The sequence below is a fragment of the Aedes albopictus genome, chromosome 1 (genome assembly GCF_035046485.1).
Source record: "Aedes albopictus strain Foshan chromosome 1, AalbF5, whole genome shotgun sequence".
NCBI lineage: Eukaryota > Metazoa > Arthropoda > Insecta > Diptera > Culicidae > Aedes > Aedes albopictus.
This window is the reverse complement of record NC_085136.1, coordinates 257,115,882-257,141,832: the sequence shown is the minus strand read 5'-3', so window position 1 is coordinate 257,141,832 and position 25,951 is coordinate 257,115,882. Positions and strand designations below refer to the sequence as shown.

The window sequence follows — 25,951 nt, the reverse complement described above, 5'->3', positions numbered from 1 at the left end:
TCAATTAGCTGTAACTTTTCGAAAAGTGCATCAAATATTCTTTAATTTTTACTGTAAGTTCTTCAACTAGTAGTGCATCAGTGAACAAAATTGAAATGGAAAAGATGGGACAATTCTTCACGAAGTTATAAAGATTTTTGAAAAAGATTAAATTATCCGATAGCCAACTTTGAACTGTTATATCTCCGGATTCAATGAACCGATTGCATTGAAATTTTGACCATTCATGACTTATATAATGAACTCTAGAAAACATTTGACTTAACTTGAAATTTTTAACAAGTGAAAAAGTTATAGCGATTTTATTTTTTTCACGATTTTTTAGTAAATTGGTCTATTTTTAATATGCATCCCATTACTTTTTCAATTTATTGGCGGCTATGATGTTACCTTCAAAACGCATTTATATATAAGTCAATTAGAGAGAAACTAAACGAACTACAACTTGCATCTTGAATTTTGAAACGATGTTGATGTTTTAGATAATTTAGTGTTTTATTGAAAAAATAATGTAATCGTTATAATTTTCTTCCGTATTAAGAATATTAAGTTACGTCAATGGTTTTTCATAGCTCATTATATAAGTCATAAATGGTCAAAATTTCATTGCATTCGGTTCATTGAATCCGGAGATATAACAGCTCAAAGTTAGCTATCGGATAATTTTACCTTTTTCAAAAATCTTTATAACTTCGTGAAGAATTGTCCGATCTTTTCCAAATTTTGTCCACTGATACACAACTAATTGAGGAACTTACAGTGAAAATTTGAGAATATTTGATGCACTTTTCGAAAAGTTACAGCTAATTGAACATTTTTTGAAAAGTGAAAATTTTGCCTGTCCCGATCATTTTGTCTATCCCCTGTATGTGCTTTAACATTGTGACAGCAGTCGAGTTATGTCAAACACACAGGGCTACGGTGGCGCTATCTGTTCATTTCATAGCGGCCGTTTCAATTATTTTAGTGATCCATTCCGGAAAGAGCATCGGCAGGAATTCTGGGGAGATTTGCGAGAGGAATTCTTGAAGGTGAATTGAATTCTAAAGCAAAAGAGAGCTTGAGCGGTGAGGCAGAGGGAGTAAGGCCTCAAATTTTCAAAAGCATTAGGTAATCTGAATAACCAAATGAAAGTTGGCGCTGAAAAGTTGATCGATTGGTTACCCGATGATGGTGACCAATCGATCAACTTTTCTGTTTGCAAATTTCCTCAATAAATACAATAATGCGGCGTGTGCGATCATACTGCAGCACGGGACACGACAGAACGTAAAACATTACAAACGGATGCGGAAGCAACAGACCTGCCTCTTTCGGAAGAAGAAACGCTACCTGGAAGAAGAGGAGTGCGAAGTTTTATCAGATGCTCAACGCAATCCGCAACGGCTTCTAACCGCGAGCCGAAATGTGCCGGGTTAAGGCGGGAGCCGCATGACGAACATACGTGAGAAGATCGAAAGATCAAAGCAGCACTTCGACGAACATATGTGTTGCATACTAGCAAAACGCGCAACATACGAATTACAAACGAACATGCTAAAACGACTTATTGACACTACAGTAGACGTGTGATAACTGCAACATGTTTACGCTTCACTTACCGAATGAAATTCGATAACTGCAACAACTGACCGTCGTCAAAGAACTGTCAGTTGCTGCAGAACGCAGCCAATGTGCATTTAAAAAACATCGCATTGCAGCAAAACTGCATACGAAAACATCGCATCGCTGTAGACATTTCATTTTGACGGACAGCGGTGCGATAACTGTAAAATTGTTGCACTTACCGGACTTGCAGTTAAAAAGCATTGCAGTTAAAAAGCATTGCAGTTAAAGCGTTTGCACCGAGCGAACGTCTACTGTACTTATATTTACAGATTACAATTGTACATAAAATGAAATATAAACATTCACGAACGGACTGGACGAACTGTGCAAGTGGACATCTTGCATGTTGGCAAATGAGTTTACTGTTGTCAACTTCGATTGCGTCACTACAGTGACACTCCAGTTGTCACTGGTGAGCCCACAATTCTGCATTAACATGTCTAAAGGGTCTAACTCGTTTTGTAAACAAACATTGTTTCTGTCGCTGTAGGGCTCATCTCGATCCACCCACGCATCTGGGGGCCGTTATCAGAAAGAGCGAAGATAGATCTTTCTGATAACGGCCCCCAAATGCGTGGGTGGATCGAGATAGACCCTACAGCGACAGAAACAATGTTTGTTTACAAAACGAGTTAGACCCTTTAGACATGTTAATGCAGAATTGACTTGACGTGGACTGATGTACACTGAAATAAATTTTAGAGTAAAATGAACTATTCAGTCATGTTTAATATTTCCATGCCCGAATACATATATTGGATTTTTTACGAATAATCAGACTTTGGCGACGAAATTGAACTCGCCCTAATATAGTACTAACCTAACATTTATGACACATTTTCGCCTTCTTTCTCCGATTCAGGCGAAACCAGCCAATTTTGTTATGAAAACATAAACAGCTGGTAGTCGAGAACAATAAGGATGAATGTAAAGTGACCAGACGTCCCGGATTGTGCGGGACAGTCCCGGATTCAAGCTGGTCGTCCCGCATTGTTAAGTGTCCCGGAAATGTCCCGGATTTCAACAATCGCTAAAAAAATTTTTATTCTTGACAGATATTTCTGACTAATATGTTGAACTGCATCTGTTTTTCTTAAATGCAAACTTCAGAAAAATCTAAATAGAAATAAATAATAATAAATAAATCTACTTATTATTCATGAAACGACGTGGCTCATTTTGCTTGAGTTTTTATATTTCGTTTAGTTCGTGAATTTTGAACTTAACGCCAATTCTTCACGCATATTGATTGATTGTTGTAAGCTCTCTGCAAGTGAATTAGAAGACTTTTAGCCAAAATTTTCGTTTGTTTATATATTCCTTAAAGTATTCCCAGAGATATCGATACATCCCAGAGCGTTCATGATTAACAAAAATTTTAATCATGATTAATCATTGATGATTAAAATTACAATTTTGGTGATTATTGATTATGATTAATGATTAATTTGATTTTTAGGATGATTAAAGATTAAGATTAATGATTAAAATTGGTTTTATCTGTGATTATTGATTATGATTAATGATTAAAAATGGCTCATTGATTAAAAATCATGATTAATCATGATTAATCAATCACAAAAAAAAACTGGAAATGATTAAAATATATTTATTGTTTAACATGTTCCTGAAGTTTCAAAAGTAAAAGGTAACTCTGTCCAGGAGATTTTGAAAAAAAGAATCATAAATTTTATTATTTAGAACAGCATTTGAACCAATTTAAATTGGATCATAAATTTTATATGATGAATCATTTTTGGTGATGAATGATTAATGATTGATTAATATTTTTTCTTATGATTATGATTACTGTTTAATGATTAGATTGCCAGAATAGTGTGATTAAGATTAATGATTAATGATTAAATGACATTTTTTTGTGATTATGATTAATGATTTTGATTAATCTTAATCATTAATCATTAATCATGATTAAATCTATGATTAATCATTAACGCTCTGAATCCCTACACCCACACTATAGCAAGCCGCAGGGAGTTCTTTGAGTAATACAGATCCCTTTCAGATAAAATCCCAAGAGAAGCATGCCAGAGGCTGCTAGATTCGTGGAAAAAAGTAGAACTTTTAAAGCAAGCATGAATTTTAGTAGGATAATCTGAATGAATTCTAAAAAGATTATTTTGAGAAATTTTTAGTAATGCCTGAAATGTTCCAATGCATAAAGTGCAATTGCGTTACATACGAATCTTCCAGCGAAATACTGGAAAAAATACACACTTAGTCGAGCTCGGCTAATTTTCATTCTTTTGCCGAGATTCGCACAGCCGAGTGCTCGGCAACCTAAATTTAACTGAAATATCGGCAAAAAAACTATTTTATTCATAGCAGCACCCATGGGTGCCGCTGGCATCAAACTTCAAACGTCAAATGTTTAGCCGAGATTCAGCAAATGAACTTTAACCGAGATTTGCACAGCCGATCTCGGCATTCTGTTTTAAGTGTGTAGTAAAATTTGAGGAAAATTCTCGAGGGACATTGTTGAAATATTTCAAAATGTACTTGCTACAGTCCCTTAAAGATTTTATTAAGCAAGGTAGTGTGAAAATTCCACAGGATTTTTCCTGTATTCTAAAGGTTTCTTCGAGAACTCCTTCAGCTATTGTATAGGAATGCCATATGCTTAAAACATCCTTATAAACTATACAGGGGCATATTTTTTTAATATCTTTATGTTATTTTTTAACGCTTTGAATTTAAAACTTATTGTTTAAAATGCAGATTCGTGGTCTTGTATAGTTATTTTTTTTATCTTTTTTGACTTTGTTCTGCATTTTTTTATATTGGATAAACATGCAAATCGAGTTTATAAAATTACAGCATTTTTCGAAAATTTAACAATAGTTTTAATGTTTCTATTGGTTGCGCCTGCAACTTGTATTTTTATATTAAGTTTTTTTTTTTTGAAAATATAAGGTAAGTAAAATATGTAAGTTTTTCAGTGAGTCAGTTATGTAAAACTGTCCCGCATCAGTGCAAAATATATCTGGTCACTTCAGATGAATGTAAACATCGGTGAACGAGCTGGTTCTGTTGTGTAAACATGACCAGCTGGTGGACCGAGAACAAAAGACCTTAATGGTAAACATTGAGACGGCCGGCGAAAACTGTCACATTATCGGGCGAGTTGCAAAAACCCTGCGACTGAGATTGACAGCGAAATCGAAAGCGAAATATGAGTACGACGAAATTTATCGCACCAAAGTCTAAGTCGAAAAAAAAATCGCAATACTTTCGACATATAATTTTTGCCATATGGGGCAAGACGGCCACAGAGCTAAATTTTCACAATTAGGGGCCATCCATTAAGTACGTCACGGTCCTAGGGGGAGGGGGGTTTGTGAAAGTGTGACAAGCAATGTACACTGCAAAATATTTTTGCTGGTAATCAGCAAACTTTGCTGATTTTTGGCGTGCTGATTGCATTCAGCAATACATATTACTGAGTATCAGCAATTATTTTTCAACTTGCTGAACCATCCAGCAATTTTGACAGTTGATCAGCAAAGTTGTGCTGAAATTCAGCAAAAATGCTGCTGAAATTCAGCAATTTCTATTGCTGATTTTTGGCGTGCTGGAAGCATTACAATAATTTTGGTGTGTATTAAGTAGGTATAGGAAAAACTCGTACGAAGGGGGGAGGGGTTGGTCAAAAATTCCCAATTTTAGCGTGACGTACTTAATAGATGCTCCCTTAGTGTGCTTTAATCCCTTAACCACGTACAATAAACCAAGGTCGAATCATCCACAACGCTTTGCCTACAGATGGTGTGGTATTTGCCAACATTTTCTTTATGATAATGTTTGAAATAAAATTGATAGAAATTTCTTTGGAAATGTTCTATGATTTGGTCTATTTTTTCAGCGAACTTGTTTCTCTCGAAACGATTTATCTGCAGATATTGCGCGTTGCGCAGTTAAAATTGTGACGAGGAAGTGCGGAATCTCAAATAAAAGTGCGATTTGGTGTCAGATCGTTTCGGTGTCTTCATCGCACTTATTCATTAACTCATGATGTGCGGTGAAGACACCGGAACGATTTGATGCAATATCGCACTTTTATTTATCATTCCGCACTCTGTCGCAGTACAGTTAGCAATGCAATAAACTATACATTACTACTCTTTTCACGCATTATACTGTAATTCAACGTCTTGTAACGAACCCTCTTATGGCGGTTTTAGCTACGATTTTCCATCTCTGTGCCAAAATATTCAATGAAACCAATCACCGTTCAACAGCAAATAACTTCAAAGTTTTTCTGAGGTATCGTCTTCATCGTAGGTAGTTAATTTTAACAGCCCCAACTAATATGAAAAATCAATTTTCTGTGGTTTTGCAGTATCTCTGAACATCAATAACATTTTTGAGGCTGCTTTAGATTGATTTTTGGATGGCGACATAGGCCTTACAGGGCCCATATAGCCGAGGCGGTAAACGCACGGGTATTCAGCATGACCATGCTGAGGGTGACGGGTTCGATTCCCGGTCGGTCCAGGATCTTTTCGTAAAGGAAATTTCCTTGACTTCCTTGGGCATAGAGTATCTTCGTGCCTGCCACACGATATACGCATGCAAAATGGTCATTGGCAGAGAAAGCTCTCAGTTAATAACTGTAACAACCTGTATTTGTTGCGACAAAACAACCCATGCGACATAAGTTTGTCTCAACTTGAAAATAATGGGATTAACATCGTACACCAAGAATTTAGATATTTTTAAGCCTTGCATTGCGATTTTCAAACGGTAACTTCGAGTCGGTAAACACTGCAACTCTGGTGAAGCTCTATCATCAAACAGTTTCGACTTTGGGGTTAGTAATAATTGATTATTCACGAGTTGAAAAGTACGCAACAAATTCAGCTTCCGTTTTGTCTGCAACAAAAAAAAAATCGAGATCATGTCATTATGATTCTATAACATTCCCCAGAAAACCATTCCCCAGAATACCAATCCCCAGAATTCCATTCCCCAGAAAACCATTTCCCAGAATGTACCATTCCCCAGAATGTACAATTTTCCAGAAATCCATTCCCCAGAATGCACCATTCCCCAGAAATCCATTCCCCAGAATGTACCGTTCCCCAGAAAAGCTTAATATACTCTGCTAAAAAGTTTAATTCGATACACAAACAGTAAAATGTTGATCATTATGATATGTTATACCCCGGACAGACATGTGATACGAGTATGATTCCTGTACAACGGTACGCAGTGTCAAGAAAATTCTAACAAGACTGACTTGAACTGAGAGAATTTTCAGTACGGCACTCATTTCAAGCGCAATTGTACAGTGATTCTTGTATCCCATGTGTGTCATAAGTATTATAGGCAAGGATTTTAACATTATAGTGTTATTACGAGCAAATATCTATTTCTTGTACGGTATATGTAACAAATTAAGGTAAAAATGTATACATACATACATATCCATAAAAATATTCTACAATGGTTCAAACGTTTAATTACCATTGTACACAGTTGCATGTTGAAAGTGTAGAATTAACTATAAGTTAAAATACACATTATTAAAAACAAAAAAAAAGTTGCATGTTGATCTTTAAACCTATCTTGAAAGTTCACAAACTGTTAGTAATATGTTTTGTTTTTGACAGATTTGTGAAAATTGTGCAGCACTTGTTTTACGATGAATAACGTTTTAAAAGTGATGTGCAAAATTTACAGAGAAAACGCATATTCTTCTGATGTTGTTCAATGTACAAGATACTAAAGACTCAACTGACCACGTTTTTCTTTGCAAACGGTTGGAGGGATCCATCCCAATGGCTGTTCCTAATTATTCGCTTCAAAGGCTCTTCATTCATGCGGCATGAGAAGGGCTTTCAGCATTATTCCAATACTATGGAATGGAATAGAAAAAGTGAACATATAAGCAGTTTTAATGCCAACAATTCTAAATATTTTTAAGGACAAACTTCTTAACAACCTGCTTTAACAGTGCATCAAAACTTCAAACGCACAAATCTCAAGAAGCAAGCTTCACACAACAAAGTATTCTATTATTCTGTTCTTGCTCACCTGTAATAAGTCTAAAATAAGAAGATCAGGTGCGCTGGTTTTGTTTACGTAGAGATTTGTGCCCTCGAAATCGTGAGTAGGTGCCAAAGTCGGCCATTGTGGCGGCCATGTTGGGATTCTAACAAGTCTGTCCTTAATGAAGAAGGGAAAAAGTATCATTGTTTTCCTTTTGGCATTCAAAAACCCAGCAATGTTCCTTCTTTTTAAACAATATTCTTCTTAAAATTAGGGCAATTAGTAATTTTTTTTTTAAATTATAACTGCTTACATTTTCAACATAGATTCTCCCTTCTTTTCTACATAGGCTGTTCTTTCGAATTGCACTTTTCAGGAAATTATGGGCATTATTACAACCACCGGTGTTAAATTGCTGTTATATTTATTATATATTTTTTTTTTCAAATTTCTAAACACCTGTGCTTGTGGTGCCGATTGTAACTAGCCTAAACATTGTAACTCGAAAGAACAGCCTATGTAGAAAAGAAGGGAAAATCTATGTTGAAAAAGTAAGCAGTTGTGATGCCGATAATTTCCTGAAAAGTGCAATTCGAAAGAACAGCCTATGCAGCAAAGAAGGAAAAGTCTATGTTGAAAATGAAAGCAGTTATAATTCCAATAATTGTATTAATTACCTAAATTCTAAAAAAAAAGCTTGTTTAAAAAAAGGAACAGTGTTGGGTTTTTGAATGCCGCAAGGAAAACAATGTCACCACAGACAAACAGACGTAACACTTCGAACATTTTTCGATTTGAATTTTAGTCTCGGAAATAGGTTCGCTTAATTCTAAAAGGACTGAATTTGGCCAATCATCAACTAGGTGACAGTAGTGAGCAAACGTCAAACTCAAACAAAAGCTATGCGAGCGCCGCGAATTGGCAGTTGGTCAACTCTCAAATTTTCAAATAAACCGTTAAATCGATGTACGATGGCAGTTATCAGAGTGTTACGTTTCCTTCATCGTTAAAAAAATGTTTGAGTCGTTATAAGAATTGTTGGCATTACAACTGCTTATATGTTTATCAAAAATTTTCCCTTCTTTTGCATAGGCTGTTCTTTACAGTTGCACTTTTCAAGAAATTATCGGCATTGCAACTGCTTACTTTTTTAACATAGATTCTCCCTTCTTTTTTGCCTAGGCTGTTCTTTCGAATTGTACTTTTCGGGAAATTATGGGCATTACAGCCTCCACCGGTGTTAAAATTGCTGTTATATTTATTTCATATTTTTTTCTAAATTTCTTAACACCTGTGCTTGTGGTGCCGATAATTACCTGAATAGTGTAACTTGAAGGGGTCTCCAGTTAGCCTAGTGGTTAAGGCTATGGATTGCCAATCCGGAGACGGTGGGTTCAATTCCCGTTCCGGTCGGGAAAATTTTCTCGACTCCCTGGGCGGGCATAGTGTATCATTGTACTTGCCTCACAATATACAATTTCATGCAATGGCAGGCAAAGAAAGCCCTTCAATTAATAACTGTGGAAGTGCTCAAAGAACACTAAGTTGAAGCGAGGCAGGCCAAGTCCCAGTGGGGACGTAGAGCCATAAAGAAGAAGAAGAAGAACATGAAAGAATAGCCTATGCAGAAAAGAAGGAAAAAACTACGTAGAAAATGTAAGAAGTTTTGATGCCGATAATTTACTGAAAAGTACAATTCGAAAGAACAGCCTGTGCAGAAAAAAGGAAATAGCCTAAATTGTAAAGGCAAATCATGCTTATTTCCGAAGTTTTTCTTGTCAAATAAGAATTTTTGGCAGGATGTTTCTTCCGGTGATTTTTTACGAATAAATATTTGATTTTTAGCTACTAATATAAACCATTCAGAATTAAAGCAATAGTTTTATTTTTTTCTGGGGAATGGTACATTCTGGGGAATGGAATTCTGGGGAATGGTACATTCTGGGGAATGGATTTCTGGGGAATGGTACATTCTGGGGAATGGGTTTCTGGGAAATGGTTTTCTGGGGAATGGTACATTCTGGGGAATGGAATTCTGGGGATTGGTTTTCTGGGGAATGTTATAGAATCGTCATTATTTGTCACCAGTAGGGATAAAGAGTAATCGTCGCACCTTCTTTGTTGCTTGTTTTGTGCCTCTTTTATCTGACAATTCTCTTCACTGCAAATAAATAGTAACTTTTTCGCACATTATAAACAATTAAGCATTGTTTATAATCACAACCCATGCAGAAAATATTTTTGTGTTGCGAATTAATGCTTAAAACACAGGGTGGCCATCTTGACCCACAACCCCCTACGTCGTATTGTCGCTGAATTGTTGATTATTGCCGTTTTTTCTTGAGTAACAACTGCATGAAACATTAAATATTGAACGAGGACTATCTCACATGATGTAATATTAAGACAAATATTGCGGATATTGTCTTTGACTCTTACTGTCACAAACACATCGACACGTTTTATTGTTTCACCCTCATTGGACCACAATTGATATTGTTAAACATCAACTGTATGCGTGTGACAATTAATTGTGCAAATTTTCTGCCATCATTGTGGCTTGTTATTTTCCTGCCTTCGCTGCATGTTTTTTTGGAATATATTTTTTTTCTGCAACAGTAAGAGTTTTTTTTTGTCCTCAAAATAACCAGGACAGATATTGGATCAGATTCTTCTTCTTCTTGGCGTAACGTCCTCATTGGGACAAAGCCTGCTTCTCAGCTTAGTGTTCTATGAGCACTTCCACAGTTATTAACTGAGAGCTTCCTCTGCCAATGACCATTTTGCATGCGTATATCGTGTGGCAGGCACGAAGATACTCTATGCCCAAGGAAGTCAAGGAAATTTCCTTTACGAAAAGATCCTGGACCGACCGGGAATCGAACCCGTCACCCTCAGCATGGTCATGCTGAATACCCGTGCGTTTACCGCCTCGGCTATATGGGCCCTCAGATCAGATAAAGGTTTCTATTTACTGTTAACCCTCTACTTCCCATGGTTGCTCTAGAGCACCATCGATTTTCGACGAACTCGAGACAAACGGAATCAGATGAATATGATGCAATAGTTTTTAGAATATGATTGTAATCTTATTAGGTAAACCCAACTCCCAACTACTTGTTTCAATAGTGGAACTATTGATAAACAATCAAAATACTATTGATTTACAACTAAAAAATTTTTCGTTGATTTCGAAAATTTTGACCAATTTGCAATAACTTTTGTTCAAGCACTTTTTTCGGAAACGCTTTCTTGGCATAGAAATAGTCGTTCAAAGTCGTGGGAAGGAAAGGGTTAAATAGAAGAATCGAAGACGGATAATAACAAGACAGACATCTTCCCTCTTGCTCCATATACTTTGGGAGCTACAAGCACACTAGCGCGAACAACATCATGAATGAGTGTGCGTGCGATGCTACAATTTCCGTGTACGTATTAGTATGCACACGCACACAATCATGTTTTAATGTTCCTGTGGATCGTTGAGGGCGTTTCAACCATGTCGCCTGCGACAGGGTGGGAGCTGTCTGTCTTGTTATTAGCCGTCTTCGATAAAATCTATTCCAGCACAGCCCTCACATGGTTTTTCAAAACTGTCGCCGATTGATCAAGAGCTCCTGCACATACCGGCAGGCACAACCAAATCGGCGGAGTAATTCCCCCATGGAACAGGGAAGTAAGGCGTAAGGCAGATATCAAGTAGCGACGAAACCTCGGACGAAACCACTCCCCGGAAATGTTTCGAGGAATGCTGCAAATGATGAAAACGGAGGACAACCAGGAGGAACACGACGGTCTTCTGTGTCACTTGGGGGATCCGGCCAAGAATCCGACACCTTACTCCCATGCGGAAATGCTACACGAATTAATCCAAATAGAAGATGGTACCTTTGAAGGGGTCACAGGAGAGCATATGTTGAGGTGGATTTGGTAGCAGACATCCCATGAATAAAAAATATTATATTACGAGTTTTGTGTATTTTAGGGCCGATTTCTTCACCTCGGCTTAACCGGTAAGCCAGGCTTACCCATACAGTTAAACCTGGCTTAACGCTTAAGCCGAGGTGAAGAAATCGACCCTTAGGGGACAAAGCCTGCTTCTCAGCTTAGTGTTCTATGAGCACTTCCACAGTTATTAACTGAGAGCTTCCTCTGCCAATGCCCATTTTGCATGTGTATATCGTGTGGCAGGCACGAAGATACTCTATGCCCAAGGAAGTCAAGGAAATTTCCTTTACGAAAAGATCCTGGACCGATCGGGAATCGAACCCGTCACCCTCAGCATGGTCATGCTGAATACCCGTGCGTTTACCGCCTCGGCTATATGGGCCCCAAAGCCATCGTACATCTTCGAAAAAGGCAATTAATATTCATCATAATAAATGGTATTACATGTGCGCTGTAAAAATCGAGTTTTGCAACGAGTTGCAAAACATTTTTGTAATGAAAAACAAATCACTAGAATCTGATCATTTCCATCAGTACCATAGTGCTTCGGGGTGGTTCGGTGGGAACGGTTATGTTTTCAATCATGCTAGACAATAAATTTTGATCAAGCAAGCTGTACTATAACCATGACAATTTGGCAAGCTTTTGCCGTGACAGCTCTGGTTGTGGATCAAACAATTGCATTATTATTCATAATACAACCGAAATCAGTTGCATTATGAATCATATTGCAATTGTTTGGTATACTACGAAAAACTAGTCCGTTGTGATACGGCAAGTATAAATCAAATTTCATAGTGCTGAGTTCCAAAAAGATATTTAAAATCCACTTGCGTCAATTTTAGATAGGGAAACTTACGTATTTTCGGCGGTTTTGTTCTCTTCGTCATGGGAGGTTTTTTGAAACCTATTGAACTTAAAGGTGGCTTCAAATCATTCCGAAGTAAGCTGAATGACCATGTTCCAGGTATTTTGGCGACAAAAAAAAACCCACGACGAAGAGAACAAACCTGCCGATAATACCCAACGTCACCCTATTAGGTATTTAAAATAAGTCATGTTTAGAAGTACACCACGAATAATACTTTTTATATTTAGAATTATGAATCAAAATGTTGAATATTCGATGGGCTAAACGTGCTTTGAACTAAGTTTTTGTAAGAAATCGGTGTGTAAAAAAATATTAGGAGATTTTTTTTGAGTGTCATCCTAAGTTTGTTAGTTAAAAAAATAATATCTCTTGAACCAGAAAAATATGTTTATTGTGACTTAAAACTATGGAAGGACCAGATTAAAATAAATAGAAACTTCAATGCAAATGTACTTTCGACTTCCAAATCAAGATGATAAATTTCCAAAACTATCATAACAGGTTTTTGAAGACTTGAAATCGATGTTGAATATTTTATATTGACGACGCGCCGACTGTAGATTATCATTTTATTTACCATCCGTATCCAAACGTTTTACAATTGTATCGTTCCCAAGTGTTCGTGTTTTATTAAAAATATTTTCTGCTGTTTCAAAAATTTATCAATGAAGCAGGTGAAGAAACCCAAATTCTGCAATTTGCGGCTTAAGCCTGGCTTAGAGCTGCTAAGCCACCTCAGAGCACCGCTTAAAATAAGCCACACTTAACGTAAACCGTAGCTTTATTAAACCGGGTTTAGTGGTTAAGCCGAGGTGAAGAAATCAAAAAAAAGTTAAGCCCGGCTTAAAATTTTGCTAAGCCTGGTTTAAAATTTAAGCCCGGGTGAAGAAATCGGCCCTTAGTCACTGATGGACTGTTGTATTAACTATCATGATAGTTCATAGATAGTTCAATGGTGAAAAAGAAATATAATCAACAATATAGTATGCTATTTATCACAATAATAAATTTGAACAATAAACGAACACTATCATGTAGAGCTATTATTTGTTCTCAACTATATGTTTCAACTACATTACAACAGTTTGATTTGCTGTTATTATCACGGAAAATTAATTATATATCTACAATTTGGCTTGTTGTTTTGCGAAAATTTTATTCGTGAAAAATGCCGATTTTTTATGCAACCAAACTTAACAGCCTATTCGTCAAATGTTGGTGTGCCCCATTACAATTTGTCATGTTCTATACTACAATATGCTAACACTACCACTTTGAGTGATGACGAATAGCATGTGATATTGTTCAGGGATAATCGCAAATCGTTGTGGACAATATGCAAGATAGTACACTTGTAGTTTGCGATTATGCGGGTACTCATTTAGTCATAAAATGATAAAAATCTACGCAATAGCACATCCACATACCACATATCGATTTCGTTTTTGATTTAAGACTAGCAAAACGTATTGTAGACCAAAGTTTACAAAGTTTTATTAGAATTTATATTTTATTATAATTTGCACGTGATGCCAGTCTAGATCTGTGAAGTCTTTGTTTTACTTCTCAACAATGAAAAATGGCATACATGTTGAAAGCGATATGAAGATAATGGTATAATGCATTTGACATGCCGCCGCTGGGAATTTCTGAGACATAAAATCCGATATCACGCCTTCCCTCGGATAGGAAGTAAAGCCGCGTAGGTCCCGGCCCATGCGTTGATGGGTTCGATATGTAGCGTCCTCAGGTGTGGTGGCTGTCTCCCTGGAGCGTCGGAATTTAAGGCTTAGCTCCTAGACCCAGCCGACGTAAAACACAACTGGCGCCGAACGGTGCTAGTTGGCCACAAAAAAGAAGAAGACGAAGAAGAAGAAAAGGCTTCAACTTTTTGAGCCACATTTCCACTTATGTTATGTACTGATATTGAGGATCAAGGCTACGTCACTGTAGCAAGGAACGGAAATGATACAACTCCGCTGAGAGAAATAAGGGATGACATTCATACTTAAAATAAGGATGGCATCGCACTTGAACTCAATATGGGCCCAGAAAAGCTGATCATTTGGAATATAAGAACTTGAGCGGTGATCTTCTTTCGTCTAAAACGAATAGGGTAAAAGCACTAGACTTCGCCACTGCTCTAGTCTTCGCCCCCTCCATACAAATTCAATTTTTTATGTATGAAGTGGCGAAGATTAGAGCAGAATTTTAGGAGGGCGAAGTCTAGTGTTTTTACCCTAAGTTATTGGAAAGTTATCAAGCCGGCTTCATCGACGGCCGGTTGACAGCGGAATTTTCACGATGGAGCGAAAAGCGTGGTGTAGAAATGTAGATCCGTCTTATCTGTGTAGAGATGTTGTACTGAGGGCGATGCAAATATTATTTTTCTTTTATGTCCGGAACCTCTCATCGGGTACAAGAGGGGGGACAAAAATAAATAAGGAACAACAAAAAAAAACTATTAAAAGTTTTAAAATTGTACCAACTATTGAAAAAAAAAATCAACCGTGTTTTTTTCCTTTAATATTTTTGAAGGGGAGGGTGACATAAAACAAATTCAATATTTACTTGGGCCTAAATAGATGAAATTAACGAAATGAAGAATTAAATAAAAAGTAGGTCCTTCAAAATTTTTGACATGTGTTTTTTTTTCTCATTCAAACTTGAGACACTCTATCTTTGATATAGGGTAAAAAGATGAGTTTTGTGACATGGATTGGTTTTAAAATCTAGTAAAAAAATAGGAAGAAACTGTAATTCAATGTGCTAGAAGTAAAGCGCTAATGAATCGGCAATGCTAATGTACAAAGTACATTGTAAATTTCTGTCTTCAACCTACCTTTTCTCCACTTGGCGTCTCATGCAAGAATATATCGGACCACATCAGGATGCCGGTTGTGTCCCGCTCGCTGCCACCCCGCCACGAGAATCCTGTGAGTGGTTCATTCTCATCACCAAACCATTCCGAGGCGCTCCTGTTATGGACGTACTGAAAATGAAACATTCAGTTGATGTCATCTCAACGATTTACAATTTAGAGCCACCCACCTTCGAGTACATATATCGCAGGAAGAAATCCAGCAGGAAGCTTTTGCCTTTACGGAACGCCCCGGCAACTGAGATGACCACCACCGTCCGGTCCCGCACGTTCTCCTGCAGCAGTATTTCGTTCAGTGCATCTTCGTTCAGTGTGAATGTGTGTTCCTCGCCACCGGTTTCGACCACCTGGACCGGTTTCGCCGTTTCTGCCATTGTGTCTGTCTGTGCCCGTCTTCGGCGGCTGCCCCTCTCTATCGCTCACTGATGGGCACCCGGTCTGTGTTCCTAATTCCGTTGATTCGATTCTTCAGAGCTCCGGCTCCTACATTAAGGTGTGACCTGTTGAAATGCAAAGAAAAATGGGCAAATTAGTGCAAAAATTTCCTATAATTACTCAGGGGGGATTGCGCGGAGGGCTGGCAGGCGGCGTTTCGCGATTATGCCATCTGATCTCACCCCGGCGTGGCCCAGCCCAACCCACCTTGCTTACAACAGCAATTTATTGAAAGATGATGGAACAGATCTCTAAGCAAAGGTGCCAGCGAATTACTTCATCATCATTCCATTCGCGGCGGATCGCGCGCTCACTCACACGTGTGATAGACGGTAGCAACAACAGACTCCATTCACGGGCGAAACGGTACGATTGAATTGGTTCGATTGCCGTGGCGGAAAATGATATATCAAGGTCATTTTTGCTATTAAAGTTTAAGATGTTTCAATAGGTTTGCAAATGCTTCTTTACAGGGCTGGTACATCCAAACCAACCAACGAGTGCATGGAGCTACACTGAAACGAAATTGAGGTAGTGTTGTTTCAGAGGGCTTCAGGAGGTTCTCCTGGAATTGTTACAGAAACCCCTCCAGGAACTGTTTATAGATCCCCTTAAAAATTCCTCTTATAATTGCTTCCAAAATTCCTCCTGGGGTTTCTTCAGGAACTCTTTCAGGGAACTGCTACAGGGACTCCTCCAAGAGTTCCTCTCTCTCTCTCTCTTCTTGGCGTAACGTCCCCATTGGGACAAAGCCGGCTGCTCAGCTTAGTGTTCAATGAGCACTTCCACAGTTATTAACTGAGAGCTTCCTCTGCCAATGACCATTTTGCATGCGTATATCGTGTGGCAGGCACGAAGATACTCTATGCCCAAGGAAGTCAAGGAAATTTCCTTTACGAAAAAATCCTGGACCGACCGGGAATCGAACCGGTCACCCTCAGCATGGTCATGCTGAATACCCGTGCGTTTACCGCCTCGGCTATATGGACCCAAGAGTTCCTCTACGTACTTTTTTAGGATTTTCAGGATGTCCTCAAGAATTTCAGCGATTTCTTCAACACTTCCTCCTGGGATTTCTTCAAAACCTTTTTGTGGAATTCCCTCAGAAATTGATCCATGGATTTCTTTCTGGGATGCCTCCAGAAATCCCGTCAGGAATTGTTCCAGGATTCCTCTATCAATTTCTTCAGAGATTCGCCTAAAAAATCCTGCAGGGAATTCCTGGACGAATCTTCAAATTTCTTCAGAGATTCCTTCAAAGAATTCCTCTAGACATTCCACCAGGAATTTCTCCAGGAATTCTTTCAAGGATTCTTCCAGGAATTCCAGTAGGGATTCTTCGTAAAAGTTCTCCAGTGATTCTTCCACAAAATCCTTCAGAATGCCCTCCGGGGATTCCTCATGGAATTTATGCAGGGATTCCTCAAGGAGTTCGTTTAGAGATTTCTCAAGGATTTCTCTAGGAATTCCTCCAGAAATTCCTCCTGGTATTCCTTTGGAGATTCCATCAGGGATTCTACCTGAAAGTTCTCCTGTGATTCTGACAGAAAATCCTCCAGAAATTCTTCCAGGAGTTCTTCTGGAGATTTCTCAAGGAATTTCTTTAGAGATTCGTCCAAGAAATCTTACAGGCATGTCTCCAGGAATTTCTCCAAGGGTTCCTCTAGAGAATCCTTTAGGGATTGCTCTATGAATTCCTCCAGGAATTCTTTTTGGAATACCACCGGGCATTACTCCAGGAGTTCCTCCAGGGATTTCTATAGGGATTCCTCCAGAAATTCATCCAGGCATTCTTCCTAGATTTCATTCATGGACTCCTCCAGGAATACCTTCAAGAATTCCACCAGGAATTCCTGAAGAAATTACTTCAGGAATTGATCTATGAATTCCTGCAGGAATTCTACCAGAAATCACTACGGCAATTTCTCTAAGAAATCCTCCTCCCGGAGTTTATACATGAATTATTCCAAGAATTCCTCCAGGGATTCCTGCATGAATTCCTCCTAAGATTCCTCTAGCAAGTCCTTCAAGGATTTCTTCAGGAATCCCCCAGGAAATCCTCCAGGAATTCTTTTAGAAATTCCCCCAGGAATTACTCCCAGAATTTATCCAGGAATTATTCCAGCTATTCCTCCAGGCATTTATCCAGGATTTCATCCAGGCATTTCCCTAGGGACTGCTCCAGGAATTTCACCAAAAATACCTCCAAAATTACATCAAAAATTGCTCCAGGAATTGATCCAAGGATTCCTTTGGAAATTCCTACAGCAATTCCTCCAAAGATTTCTCCAGGGATTCCTACAAAAATTTCTCCAAGAATTTCTGAAGTAATTCCTCCAGGATTTTTTTCGGGGATTCCTTTGGGAATTTTTCTAGAATTTCTTCCACAATATATCCAGGAATTTCTTTTCCAGGGATTTCTCCAAGGATTCCTTCAGGAATTATTTCACGGATGCCTCCAGAAATTCTACCAGGAATTCCTCCAGGAATATACCAGGAATTCCTTCAGGAATATACCAGGAATTCCTTCAGGGATTCCTCTAAAGATTCATCCTGACATTCCTCCTGGATTTCCTCTGGGAATTGCTCTAGGAATTTCTCTAGGTATTTCTTCAGAAGTTTCTCCAGGGATTCCTCCCCTCTAGAGATTCCTCCAGAATTTCATCCAGGAATTCTTCCAGGGATAGTTCCTTTGAAGTATCTCAAGAATTCCATTAGGCATTTCTCCAGGAATTCCTCCTGGTATTCCGCCAGGAATTTGTCCAGAAGTTCTTCCAGGCATTCCTTTTGAGGTTCCTCCAGAAATTTGCTTCAGAGATTCCTCCAGAAATTCCTCCAGGGATTTTTCCAAGAATTTCTCTCGGAATTTCTCAAGACGACTCCTCAGAATTTTTTTAGGGATTCCTCCCAGAATTCCTGTAGGGAATCCTCCAGGAATTCATTCAGAGATTCCTTCAGGATTTCTCAGTAAATCCTCAAAGATTTTTTCCTGGAATACCTCCAGCGAATTCTCCAGGTATTCCTGCAGGAATTCCTCCAGAAATTCCTTTCCGCAGACTCATTGAGGGATTTTTCTAGAAATTTATCCAGGAATTACTCTTCAGGGATGCCTTCAGGAAATCTACCAAATATTCCTTCCGAAATTCCTTCAGGGATTTCTCCAAGAATTCCTGTATTAGTTTTTCCAGGAACTCCTCCAGGTATACTTTTTAAGGGATTTAAAAAAAGTTCCGGCTTCAAGGCATTTCAAGAAGCTTCACTGGGTTTCAGAAGGTAAAACTAATAGGCCTATAACGCTTGTCATTATTTTACGATGTGTTATAAAGATCTAATAATTGACATATAGTCTTAACGTTGACTCGCCACCAGCCCTGTAGAAGAATAGGTTCAAGTACTTCTCATATGTTCAAATACGCAAAATGGACCATTTCGAATCGGTTCCGTTTGGGTTTCTAATTCGTTATGATTAAATTAGAAGAAATCCACTCGAAAAAAAAAACTATCCCACGGTCCCGTTAATTGATGAACCGGACCTGGCGTTTTGGTTGTATCCACTCCGGGTGGCGATACACAGACTCAGCCATATGGCGGAATGCATCTCAAATCGAGCGAATCGACAAGATGCACACCGCAGCTATCAAAGTGCGACCGATAGCTTCTCATATACCTAGGTAGCTGTTAAATCGGATCAGAGAACTTGTGAGAGCTGGCCGAGAGTTTCCCCGCCATAGGCAGAGAAGATCGTGATGATGATGATGCGCCGCTAAAAATAAGAATTAAATAACTGTTCTTACTGGTTTTCCTCAGTCTAGGAAATGGTACAGATATATGTAGTCTCAAGACAAATCTGCGCCTTGCTTCTTGCTCTTGTCTAGGCAGACGCAGACGACTGAGAGGAAGCTAGGCGAGAGGTTTCACTCACTAGCTTTCAACAAAGAATGATCTAAGTCGGCAGGCAGTCATAAATCATATTCATACACCTCTGAATTTAAATCACTTGAGGGTGGGTTATTGTGTGCGCGAGTATCATGCAGCTGTTTGAAATGCGATGTTAAATTCCTCAAAACTGGTTCAGTCATTTGATTTTTTTTTCTATATGGACTAGCGAACCCGACGCTTCAATTGAAAACTGTTCAGACCTACCTCACTAATCTATTGAAAACTATATTATTAGAAACGAGCATACAAGTCTAGGTATGAAGAACCACTTCAGAAGAAGTTAAGACAGATCCAAGGTATCGTAACAAGTCATCGAATATAAATATTCCAAAATCGGTATAGTGCAATTTCACTAATTCTGAAAAGGTTTGAGATTCTCATATAAATATTTCAATGACGTTCTCGATCATTCGTGATGAAGCCAAATTTATTATTTAGTATATACACTCGTGATGAAGTACCGACATGTTTGACGTTTCGTGGCATTGTTGTTTAAGGTTAGGACTTGGGACATTTTTCAGTAATTGTTAGGATGATCTGGAAGTGCTGTGCGTGGAAGTGTGGTTCTAGTCTTGCATCTCGCAATCGAAAAAAAAGGTTTTATTTGTTCCTCAAGCCAGATAGGTTTGTCTTCCGGGATTCCTCCAGGCATTATTTCCGAGGCTCTCGCAGGAATTTCTTTCGAGATTCCTCAAGTAATTCCTTCTGAGATTCTTCTAGAAATTTTCTTCAGACATTCCCCAAGGACTTCCATCCAAGACTTCTCCATTTGAGGATTCCACCTTCTGACCTCTTCCTGGGATCCTTTTAGGGCTTCTCTCGGAGTTCTCTCCGAGATTCCTCCAGCATTGTTTTCTGAGATTGACAGGGAGTTTCTTCTGGGATTTCCTAGAAGATCTTTCTAGCACTCAACAGGGAGTTCCTTCTGGGAATCCCCTATTTGAGGATTCCTTCGTCAAATATCCCTTGAGGAGCTCTTTCTTGGATTCCTCCAGAAGTTCCTTTTTTAGGACTCCTCAAGGAATTTCTTCACGAAAAGGCATTAAGCTCGGTGCAAATTACTAGAAAAATCTTAAGAGGATTTCTTGGAGGAATCTCAGAACGGATTCCTAACGAAATCTCAAAACTAATTCTTGAAGAAATCCCGGAAAGAATCCTGGAAGAAATGAACTATTCACTGCTCGAGTCCACGCGTCATTGCCTCTGAAACTCCAAAACGATTTGGGCGAAAGCCAATGCAACAGCATTTGAGCCAAGCTGTACTCATCCTCTCGACAAGCTTCTCCGGATTCGTCTCCCCATCAGACGTGGCAAGCAAATGGTGTAGATACTGTCTGCAACCATGGCCTCGAAGAACCTGAATCAGATGGAATGCTACTTCAACATAGCGCCCCTTGACCTAAATATATCAATCTGTGGTCTACCTTTCTTAGGTGATACTGTTCCACGCACTCTTCTATGTGACCTTAGAGGCCAACTTGGCGGTCCTACAAATGAACTCTGAGCTCAGTCCCTATAAGGGCCTGTGACAACCTTAAAGGGGCCTCCCTGCTTGCATGGATAACCATCAGCATCGCGGTCGTGGAACCATAACCCACAATAGGAGTGGGCTACCAAGATGCTGGTAGTCACCGAGCAACTTGATGATTCGAGAACACTAGCAAGTGGAACAACATCAGCAAGCATTTCTGCAAGCAAGGTCTGCTGGAACTCCACAAGTTGATTGCTCTTTCCAAGAAGGAGTACGATTATCTGGCCGAGGAGCGGAGCGCGATCGATGCGCGCAAAGAGGAGAGGTCGACCCAAACGGACAACTTCTTCTTTGCTGGAAGCTCGACGATGGCGAACAAAACTACACAGCTTGCCGATCAGACTCCTAAGTAGGTTACAAAGCTCGCAAGGGGCAAGGACACCAATCCCAAAGAGGTCAACTTCAAGAAGACTAGAAGCCTAGAAGTCAACCCTTGGGTCATGATAGGGAAGAGGAGGCCAATGAGAGAGACTAAGCCAGCCAGCAAGCAAGAGAGGAACGAAGCGCTGGTTTTCAAGACCGAGGCCGACACATACGCCGATTACCGAAGTGTTGAGGGCCAGGAGGGGCGAAAATCGTCTTTTGTCGCTGGGTGAGGATGTGAAGAAGAAGACGGCATAAAAGGGCACTAGCCCAAGAGGTCCTGGCTGAGAAGTTGCAGGTGAGAGCCCTGGTGGTGGAGGCAACTCTCCAGTCTAAAAACCTGGAAGAGATCACCGACGCCGAGGAGCTCACAACCGCCTACAAGCATCAGTGTGAGGTAGATGCACCGAATGCACGCAGATCACCACGGTTAAGCCCCCAGTTGGGGAGGTTAACAAGGCGGCTGCAGTCGGGAAGATCAGAGTCAGTGTGCCAGCCCAACATTTATTCCGCTAGAGGTGTGCTTCGAGGCTTCGAGCCTGGACACAGATCGTGAGCGGGTAAAGGCCCCGAGAAGAGCAAACTCTGCAGAAAGTGCGGAGAAGAGGGCTACTTCGCCTGGAAGTGCAACTCGATACCGAAATGCCTGATTTGCGCACGGCATACTACCCAAGTAACATTTTAAGTTTTGTTCGGCTCTACAAGAGATTTTCATGACCAATTTTATAAAACTTGCAATAAAACTGATTTATACATCAAAACCTCTTGATAACCTCTTTAAGAGCATCTTCCGGCTAAGTGGACCACTCTCGGAGAGGTTTTGCAAACCGCATTAGGAGTTGCAATAAAACCGTTTTAAAACCTAGTAGAGAAATTTCCCATTCTCGATTGTTGTTGTTTTTTTTTTCAACAAAAACAATAACAGCTCAAGATGCAGAGAAGCTTTCGATGGCACGCAAAGTTCAGGACGATACATCATTCGTAAGTAGAAGCGATCATTTCAAAGTAATATTTTAGTTGTTATTGTGTTGGTTGGCTTATGCGCATTCAATTTTACCGTGGATATTGGGGTTGCAGAATCATAAAATTAATGCGCTTCAAAAATAGTGAATATTATCATCTTGGAATGAAACGAAACAATTTGTTTATTTAGTAAAACTATCTCGTATCACAAGAAAACTCGGCAGAGACAGTTTATTTATGTGAGCATGTTATGGAAATGGTGGCAAACTATCAATTCATTGCAAATTTGAGCAAAATCACCTATTTTCCATTCACGTTAGCTAATTCTTCAATATGGCGACAACCATAATCAGCGAAAATAAAACGAAAGCAAGATTACTTTTATGATGACCGCAATAAACCTAGAAATGTCGTAGTTCTGCTTTTCCACCAACAGATGTCGTTACTAATCGAACGGATCGCCATCTGTTGAGGGTTTTAACAGTTTTATTGTGGTAATAATGATTGCCAGAAGGTTTACAAATCGGAAAGTTTTGTTTACTCTTAAAATCAGTTTTTATGGATATCTTCAAGCAGGGTTGTGCAGTTTCAGGATGGTCAATGTCGAATGACCCTCGCTCTAACCATCACTTCATACGACAAACGCAGTCCATCAAAACATAATCGATTCACGCAAAAGCCACTCAAGCCAACCCTCGTTCAATGCAGAGTCAACCACATCCAGCAGCAGCGATCGTCTCTTGTTTTCGAACCACACGATGAAACACCGAAGCGAGTTTTTGTTCTACGCTTTGCATTCTATTCATAGGGCGTGCTATGTTTGTGTTTGCTGCGCCATGCAATACTACTTAACAAATTGACCCTCATCCTGGCATTTTCAGACGAGAGTCACCCAGCAGTGAGTGACATACCTCTGCGTCGGAACGACGGTTAAGAAGCGTTCGGCTACTCAAGAGATTTGCAGAGAAAGAGCGTGGCGGCGGCAGCCACCGTATCAATGCGTTCGTCTCGAATGTGTTCGATAGCAACATAGAGACGGTCGGCTGTAGCGTTGATGGAGGAAGAAGGGCAATGTTGATGTTGCGGCTTTTTTGTGTTATGATGGTGATAATGCACAAGACTGTCTTCAAGTATACTATAAAACATTTTATCAATGGTTTTCATAAAAGCAGTCATAAAACTGCGAGTTTTAATTATTGCTGTAATAAAACTTTAATAAAAATCAAACAAAACCCATCAGCAATGGAATTGTTACTTGGGTACCCAAGTAACAATTTAAATTCCTTTAAGATTTGTTTATTTTTATGGAAGCTTTATCATAGCACGACCAATTCATGAAACATTTATAGTTGTTTTTTTTTTATCAAGAGAAAACAATCTCCGTTCGTATACGGTTTTTAAGTTTTCTTCAAGTTAATTTTGAAAATCGCGCATAGAACAACTTGATTCACTAAGGCATTTAATCTCATTATAAGTTTTAAGACGTATTTGAAGTTATTTCTAACACATAACATCAACAAATTTTATTATACGGTTATGCTTCGTTTATTCAAGAATAATTCATCTGAGTTATTCTCCTTTAAAAACTTCTTGAAGCTTTCAATTCTTGAGCTAGAGCCACTACTCTGGAACAAGAACTAAGCGGAATAATAAAACAACGAACTATCTTATTAACTCAAATAATAAATTATGCATCAAATTAGTTGTAAACAACTTTTTTCTGCAAATATAAACACTCAAACGTTCTTCCTCACTGTTAATTTAGCCGTTTTGGTGCAAGAATTGAAAAAGTGACGCAGCCTTTTGTTTTTATATGAAATTTATGTCTTGATATAATAATGATTTATATTATTTTTGAGGCGCTTTGTTTTTTTTTTGTATGTTTTGGGTGGCATATCAACGAAGAAGTGGATATTTCACGGAAAATTTCAATTCCCGGTCATCAATGATCTGTCAGGCAATTTAGCCATTTCAATTTGATGAAAATTAATTCGTAGTTCAATTTACATTTCATCTATCTAATCTACACATACACAGCCATTCATTGAAAGAATCCTGGAAAATGATGGAACCGACTACTTCTACCATTTTTCTTGTCATTATTAATGCTTGCAGTGCATCGGAAATGCATTATAAGCATTATAGTGGCCAGGCCTACTGAGAGTTCAATTTACATTTCATCCATGAAACAAAACTCGTTCGCATCTGCATAACGCTTAGGTAAAAAATTTCATTTATTATGCACTATTAGCACTTTTGGGAAAGACAGCTAAAAGATCAACATGCCTCAAGCTATTCTCGTTAAAGTTTTATGAAGTTCTTATAGCCAATCAACAGTACAAGTGCATAAATACAACTAGTTTCAAAGCAGTCTTCAAAAGCAGCCTTGGAGATCTCGTGAAGAGTGGGCCCGATTAGTCTTATGGATATTTTATGCCTATTTTATCTCAGATTTGCAGAACATGACAGTGATCTGGCAACACTGATAAGCTATAGATGGCTTCTTCGCGAGCAATAATTGAAATGTTGTTTTTTAGAGTACGATTAATGTTTTAAAAGTGAATTGCTATGAATTGTACAGGAGAAACTTTTCTTGTTTGGTGAAAAGTGGAGTTTTATCAAGAAATTAACTCATTTCAGTGAAATTTAAGTTTTAAATTTTGTCTCTGAAAGTGTGCGGAAGCAAAGAAAAAAAAAAGAGAAGAAACAAAAGGAAGAAACAAATTTAACGAAGATCTCCAAGTGTCCGAAAAAAAAGCTCCGGTGAAAAGCTCGCGTTAGTCCATCGAATAACATCGAATGACTAGTGATTTCTTCGTAAAGGCTGATCTTTCGGGTGGACAGAGTCGCGGAAAAGGATTATAAAAACCGGTGAGAATGTTTCATGTCGCTAATTAAAAAAAAAACAATAATTTTATATACTATCTCCTATTTTACCTATTACCTATTTTATGTGTTTCATTTTCTGTTCATTATAAATGGTATTTTTGTTTTGTTTAATCGTCACTGCTTGGCCAAAAATTGCATTCAGTTTTCCAAAAAGCTCTTCCAAATTTTAAGTTTCGCCTATTGACCACCAGATGGAAAAGCTTCCCACTAGCGAACCCACCACACCTGGAAAAATACCTACTCAGGGTTGGTCATGCTCGGAGGTTGGTGGTTCTTTTGTTTTCCTTATCGGTTTCCGTTGGAGGTGGGACAGCTTTCTCTTTTTTCCGTCCAATGACTAAATATTTAACACCAAAATCAGGAAAACCTTGTTTTATGTGACATGTGAGCCTACCGCGTTCTGTATATTAATACAGATTGTTACTTATGTGTTTCATCATTTTTTGTCATTAAATTTTAGCTAGCGAGGGAGTGCTGTGATGCAACTAATCGGTGGAGCTATGTGAGCGTG

The 25,951-nt window shown here is 38.8% G+C and overlaps 1 protein-coding gene across 3 annotated transcripts in view; it reads right to left on the bottom strand.

The window, feature by feature from the left end:
• The window catches only part of LOC109623042 (atlastin), an 85,786-nt gene that overhangs the window by 21,762 nt on the left and 38,073 nt on the right, over positions 1 to 25,951 (bottom strand). For all 3 annotated transcript variants that reach the window (XM_029860279.2, XM_029860281.2, XM_029860280.2), the window contains exons 2-3: positions 15,491 to 15,820; positions 15,282 to 15,431 (exon numbers count right to left, since the gene is read on the bottom strand). In XM_029860279.2, coding sequence (XP_029716139.2) covers positions 15,282 to 15,431; positions 15,491 to 15,694 — 354 coding nt within the window. In that variant the 5' untranslated portion in view covers positions 15,695 to 15,820. The remainder of the gene's footprint in view (positions 1 to 15,281; positions 15,432 to 15,490; positions 15,821 to 25,951) is intronic.